Source organism: Trachypithecus francoisi, unplaced genomic scaffold (genome assembly GCF_009764315.1).
Source record: "Trachypithecus francoisi isolate TF-2019V2 unplaced genomic scaffold, Tfra_2.0 Lachesis_group17, whole genome shotgun sequence".
NCBI classification, from domain to species: Eukaryota; Metazoa; Chordata; class Mammalia; order Primates; family Cercopithecidae; genus Trachypithecus; species Trachypithecus francoisi.
Window position 1 is genome coordinate 66,013,618 of NW_022681462.1, and position 7,089 is coordinate 66,020,706.

The 7,089-nt window shown below is 45.4% G+C and overlaps 1 protein-coding gene across 1 annotated transcript; it reads left to right on the forward strand.

Moving 5' to 3' along the window:
- The first annotated feature begins 6,339 nt into the window (after nucleotides 1–6,339).
- On the forward strand, nucleotides 6,340–6,735 carry LOC117062997 (40S ribosomal protein S12-like). Its single transcript, XM_033176819.1, has one exon. The coding sequence runs from the start codon at nucleotides 6,364–6,366 to the stop codon at nucleotides 6,727–6,729; it is 366 nt and encodes a 121-aa protein (XP_033032710.1). The 5' UTR covers nucleotides 6,340–6,363; the 3' UTR covers nucleotides 6,730–6,735.
- The last annotated feature ends 354 nt before the right edge of the window (nucleotides 6,736–7,089 follow it).

The following is a 7,089-nucleotide window of genomic DNA, read 5'->3' on the forward strand; positions in this document are numbered from 1 at the left end:
AGTTGTGTTAGTCTGTTCTCACGCTGCTAATGAAGACATACCTAAGACTGGGTAATTTATAAAGGAAAGAGGTTTAATGGACTCAGTTTCACATGGCTTGGAAGGTCTCACAATCATGGTGGAAGGTGAAGGAAGAGCAAGGCACATCTTACATGGCAGCAGGCAAGAAGAGCGTGTGTAGGGGAACTGCTCTTTATAAAACCAGCAGATCTTGTGAGACTTATTCACTATCATGAGAACAGCATGGGAAAGACCCAGCCCCATGATTCAATTACTTCCTACCAGGTCCCTCCCATGACACGTGGGAATTATGGGAGCTACCATTCAAGATGAAATTCGGGTGGGGACACAACCGAATCATATCAGAAGACATTGCTAGGATGAGTGGCCAACTTCTCTTTGGTCTGGAGCCAATTTTATATAGGCCTTGAGTGTGCTTTTTGAGCAACATCTCAGAGGATCTTCAAACTGGGTTTACAGCAGTACTTTTCAGGAGTTTTGATGGCATGGGAAGGGACTCTATTTCCAGATCCTTGATTTCCGTAAGTATTTTTCCTAAAATTTCCCTGCCCCAAAGCAGATGCTGGAGCCATTCTCTCAGCAGCTTCAAGCTGTTTGTCCTCCTGTGATTATCCTCTGTGCTTTGCACAGGTCAGCAGTTCTCCTGTCCATTCAGGATCTTCCTGTAATCTGCTACTCTGCGGTGCTACCTCAGAGGCACCAAATGAAAAGGTGAGAAATATCAGTTTCAGGGACCTCCTTTACTGTTAATCAAAGAACCCAAGCCTGCCTTCTGGTTTTGTATCTTACACGTTCCCTTTTGTTGATTCCTAATCCTACTTAGAGTTAACGTTTATCCCTTGCTAACCCCTCCACTCTGGCAACTAAGAAAAATGTGAAAGGCATAACGACATAGCTTCATTAATCCTTCCTTTTTGTTGTCCTATGTGTTCCATCTACGTCATTGAGAATGCCACCAGATGATATAATTTTTGTTTTTAACATTCATACTTAGTATAAAGAACTTAAGAGTAAAAAAAGTGCCTTCCATGATATATTGCTTTAACACCACAGTAACCCTGTATTTTTGTTAGATGGCCCCAGAGGCTATGATTCCCATGGGCACAGGAAAATGATGCCCAGCCAAGAGAAATTAAGAGATTTGCCCTAGTCTCCTGCTTGTGAGTGCTGGAACTGGGTTTTATACCCAGATATTTAAAGTCAGATTTCAAAATCCAATATTCTTTTCTACATACTAAACGACTTCTCTTGTAGTGGGCATGTGAGTTTGCTTTAGGAGGCAGCACAGAAAGGACATGTTATTCTACTGAGTCTTGAAGGGAAAGAATCAGAATTCCCAAGTGTACTTGTAGGAAGTAAGGAGGGAGAACCACAAGGATGGGAGAACTGGTGTGATGACTGGAATCTGCAGGAATAACAAAAGGGCTTCCTAGGGAGGGGGCCTGGCTTGGGTCAGGGGACTCCCAGGTCCAAATAGGAAAACATCTGCATGTCTCCAGCCCCAGATCTGCTGTCAGACACTGCCCTTACTTTATGCCTCTTGGTGGTAGTGGAGGCTGACAGGTGAGAGTCCTAGGGAAGCTTCTTTGACTCTCAACAGCAGCTCTTCATCAAGGGTCCTCAATATGCAAAATGGCCTGACTATTTTTCTGGGCCATTCTAGAAGAAAACCCTGACTTGGCAATGGGAAGGGGAAGGGAGGTTCTATAGGGGAGGAGGGCCTTGCCCGGCAGGAGTCTGAGCTGCAGGCTGAGCTGAGGGGTGGCGGAGAGCTGATGGGAGGACGACTGCAACGGAATGAATGTCCACTGCAGTTGAATGAATGTTCCACATGTTTTGGGGCGTTTTCTATTTCCCACATGTTGACTCAGAAGATTTGGGGTGAGATATGTAAAGGCTGCAGGTATAGTAAATGGTCCAAGTGTGAATCCCTGATACATCACTTACTGTCTTGGGGTCTTAGGCAAGTGGATTGACCTCTCTAGGCCCCATTGCCTCATCTGTAAAATGGGGATGATGGGACTCACCTGGTGGGCTTCCTGTGACACTTGGCACGGGCACCTTCATCTTAGATTTTTCTAGACTGGCCGCTGCTGGAGGGCCAGGACGGCATCACCAGTGATTTGCATAGTCCCAGACTTACTGTAAGTGCTGCTTGACTGGCTGCTGACTACACATGACTATAGGGAATCAGTAGGTGTTTGTGGATTCTTGAGTCAGACAGTTCAAATCCTAGCTTCACTACTTATTAATTGTGCAAGTCCATTTTCTCCCACCTCCCTTACCTTGTCTGTAAAGTGGAGACAACTGGAGAGCATGCCTTATAGGTAGCTGTGAAAATTAAAAGAGGAAATACATAAAAAATCATCAAGAAATCCCAGAGGCTATTACTGCAGATAGGCAAGAGGGAAAGCAAGAAATGAGGCATCAGGCAGCCTGCACCCAAGTTCCTGATCTGATAAATCACCAGCCCTCTCATCTTGGACAAGTCACCTCCACTTCATCTTTCTGAGCCTTGTTATCTTATCTGTCACATAGAGATGTTGAAGCTCTGTTGCCTCAGGACCATTGTATAGTATGGGAAAGTTTGATATGAAGCGTTAACCAAATGTAGGGAATTATTATAGTCTGACCCCGATGGCCTTAACCACCTCAGTCCTCTGTGGGATGTCAGAATCCTCAGGAAGGGACCCCAAGAGTTCAGATTCCTTCCCTGGCCTGAAAATTTCTTTCCACAGGAGTTTGCTGCCCTCTGGTGGGTGTTATTGCCAAATTATCCAAACTTTTCCTGGAAAAGATTAAGCATCTTGGCTTTGCGAGCTGGAGGCTATAGCATATTTGGGAGATGAACTATGAATAGGGGCATTGGCCTATCTTCTAGCCCTCCAGGGGAGTAGTTCTTGGAGTGAGGCCTCTGATCAGCATCACCTGGGTGTTTGATAGGAATGCACACTCTTGGCCCTACAGCTGACCTATGAAGCAGAAACCCTGGGGGTGGGGCCCAGCGGTCTGTGCTTTAATGTGACCTCCAGGCTCTTGCGTGCAGAGGTTTGAGAACCACTGTTCTAGGAACTCTAGGACCTCAGAATTAGAAGGGAGGGGCTGGAGAAGAGCTGAGAAGGGTGGTAACTTTGATTGTGTGCAGCCACATAGCTATCTGGGGTGTCAAAAATATTAAAACTGCACATTTAAAAGAATGGTAGAACTGACTGGGTGCTTTGGCTCACGCCTATACTCCCAGGAATTTGGGAGGCCAAGGCGGGAGGATCACTTGAATCGCAGAGTTCAAGAACAGCCTGAGCAGCATAGCAAGACCCTGTCTCTACACAAAAACTAAAGAAAAATTAGCTAGGCAGGATGGTGGCCACCTGTAATCCTAGCAACTCGGGAGGCTGAGGTAGGAGAATCACTAGAGCCCAGGAGTTTGAGGATACAGTCACCTATGATCGTGCCACTGCACTCCAGCCTGTGTGAAAGAGCAAGACCCTATCTCAAGAGAGAGAGAGAGAGAAAGGCAGAGTAAATATACAAATAGCCTTCACTAGATTTACCATTTGTCACCAGTTTGCCACATTTCATTAATCTCCTGTTTTCTACACTTCTTTTATGCTGATCCATTTGAAAGAAAGCTGTAGAAATCATAGCACTTCACTCTCACATATTTAGCAGCATTTTGTAAAAGTAAGAAACTTCTATACGGCCACAACATTATCATTACAACTAAGAAAAATAATAATTTTATAATTGATTTGCATTCATATTCAAATTTCTACAATTGGCTCCAAAATATTTTTTATATTTGCATGTGTGTTTTAAATCTGAGATCTAATTCAAATTTCTGCATTGTATTATATCTCATATTATGTGTTTTTAAGTACCTTTTAATCTAAAGCAGCCCACTGTCCATGACTTTTCTTCCTTTGTTTTTTTTTTTTTTTTTGAGATAGGCTCTCACTCTGTCACCCAGGCTGGAGTACAGTGGTGTGATCTTGGCTCACTGCAACCTCTGCCTCCTGGGTTCAAGTGATTCTTCTGCTTCAGCCTCCCTAGTAGTTGGGATTACAAGCGCCTGCCACCATGCCTGGCTAATTTTTGTATTTTCAGTAGAGATAGGGTTTCATCATGTTGGCCAGGCTGGTCTCCAACTCCTGACCTCAGGTGATCTGCCCGCCTCAGCCTCCCAAAGTGCTGGGATTACAGGAGTGAGCCACTGCATCTGGTCAACTTTTCTTTTTTCTTTTCTTTCTTTTTTTCTTTTTTTTTTTTTTTTTTTTTGAGATAGGCTCTCACTCTGTCACCCAGGCTGGAGTACAGTGGTGTGATCTTGGCTCACTGCAACCTCTGCCTCCTGGGTTCAAGTGATTCTTCTGCTTCAGCCTCCCTAGTAGTTGGGATTACAAGCGCCTGCCACCATGCCTGGCTAATTTTTGTATTTTCAGTAGAGATAGGGTTTCATCATGTTGGCCAGGCTGGTCTCCAACTCCTGACCTCAGGTGATCTGCCCGCCTCAGCCTCCCAAAGTGCTGGGATTACAGGAGTGAGCCACTGCATCTGGTCAACTTTTCTTTTTTCTTTTCTTTCTTTTTTTCTTTTTTTTTTTTTTAAATGCTACTGACTTTTTTAAAGAATTCAGGCCTGTTGTGTTATGGAATGTCCCACAACTGAATTTGTCACATTGCATTCTCATGGTTGGATTCAGGTTAGACATTTTTGTCAAGAATGCTTCATTGGTGATGTTGTATGCTTCTTGTTGTATCAGGAGGTCAGGTTATGTTGCTGTGTATCTGAATCACCTGGGGAACTTTTTTCAGACACAGGTTCTTGGGCTACGCACCTGGAGTTTCAGTTTCCTTGGTCTGGGATGTGCTCAGCACATTCACATTATTTGAAAGCATCACGGGGATTCTGTGGTGTGACCAGGGTTGGATCCCATGAGAGGAAAACCTTCCAGTCTCTCTGTCTTTCACGAATTTGTCTTTTAACACCTCCATCTCAAAGCAACAACAATTGGAGCAGTGCTACCATGTCTCTCTGCCCCTTGCTTACCCGCCAAAACCTTCCTCCACCCACCTCCTCCCACCTCCAGTGAGATCCTGAGAAATGGTTCACTTTAGGACAGTTGCCCCTGGGGCTGAGCTGGAGCTTCAGCTCACCATGGGGTAAGATGTATGATGGGGCAGGTGTCAAGGAACCTGGAAGGAGCTCCTCCTGGGGATGGGAGGTGGAGCTGGTACGAACTACCCATTGGAGTGAGAAGGAGGGAGCTAAGGCAATCTGAGCTCCTGAACTTTATTCCCATAGCTAGGAGTGACAGTTCTGGAAAGATGAGTCTCACTTTGAAAATAGGAATTTGAAGATAAGCAAATTTTATCAGTTTTTATATTGTAACACATCAGTTAGCGGCAATTTCTACTATCCCAACATTTGTATTTCTCTCTCTCTCTCTCACCCACACACAGCCATCCCATACACTGAGGTTATGACATGTATTGATTTATAATCTCTACCTCAGTGGAGAAGATAATAGAAGTGTAAGTGAGCCTTAGAGATGTGATATCAGCATGGATGGAAAAGAGGAAAGAGGAATTGTAGTTTTGGCCTCCTTTGAATGGGTGACTAAAAGGAGGGTGCAAAAAAAAAAAAAAAAAAAAAGGCTGTCAGCCAGCATGGGAATCTGATCAAAGCAGGGAGACTTGCAGGAACAGCCACTGTGGGGATAGGCACCTGTGGATTTTGGGGAAGAGAAGTGCTGAGTGGAATGGCAGAGGAGTAGCTGCAGGGGGTAAAGACAGAAGCAGCTGTGGAAATGCCCCCAAACTCAGCAAATTTGATAGTGTCTTTTAGGGCTAAAGGTCAAGCTGATGAACCCAGGGTCAAAACATGGAGGTAGAAACAAAATGCCAATAATTGCACTGGGCTAGATCAGGCAGAATTTGATGGCTGGCTGTGCTCAGTCCTGCCTGGTGCTCCTGAGCTGGGAGCAGGAAGCAGCTCACCAGGCTGGACTGGTTTGAGGTAGCCTCATCAGGCTAAGCAAGGAGCATGAGCCCCTGTGATGCAGAGACTGGGGAGGAGGAGGGAGATGTGATCCCTTGAGCATTCCTGTAGCTCCTACCTCCTCATGTCTGCTCCCTCCTGCTTCACATCCAAGACTGACTGCACAGCACTCCTGACCTGCATGGATGCCTTAGGAAATGTCTGAGCTCAACGAGAATCTTTACAATATGCTCTTTCTCTGCCACCGCTGAGTCATGCGGAGGCAGAGGCTTTGGTGCATTCAAGATTGGGCTTCACCCATAACCCCTCGCCACAGCCGAGAAAGGCATTTCTGTTGGAGGTGTAATGGACGTTAATACTGCTTTACAAGAGGTGCTGAAGACCGCCCTCGTCCACCATGACCTAGCATGCAGAATTTGCAAAGCTGCCAAAGCCTTGGACAAGCGCCAAGCCCATCTTTGTGTGCTTGCATCCAACTGTGATGGGCCTATGTATGTCAAGTTGGTGGAGGCCCTTTGTGCTGAACACCAAATCAACCTAATTAAGGGTGATGACAACAAGAAACTAGGGGAATGGGCAGGCCTCTGTAAAACTGACAGAGGGGGGAAACCCCGTAAAGTGGTTAGTAGCAGTTGTGTAGTAGTTAAGGACTATGGCAAAGAGTCTCAGGCCAAGGATGTCATTGAAGGGTACTTCAAATACAAGAAATGAAGAAATAGATCTTTGACTCACACATGGACACAAAGAATCTTTAGAATATGCCACCTTGTCATGTATTCACAAATATGTGCTCACATATACACACACAGCACACATGTAAAAACACATGAATGCTGAGCTAGGCAGGACTCGGGCCCGGCAAGTCTAGTCCCTGCTGCATAGCCTTGGGCAAGTCACGTCATCTCTCTGAGCTACAGCTGTCTTTTCTGAGAGAGAGTAAAGTGAGGTGATTCCTGAGATTGGAGAATGTAAGAGCTGGAAGAAAAGTCAGGCATCATGATCTTCCATCCCTTCATTTTACAGACGTACAATTAGAGATTAGAAGGGGTTCAGAAGCCATGCTTTCTACCC

Bases quoted from the DNA above. Each gene is read 5' to 3' on its own strand.
- LOC117062997 (XM_033176819.1), top strand. From the start codon at position 6,364: ATGGACGTTAATACTGCTTTACAAGAGGTGCTGAAGACCGCCCTCGTC.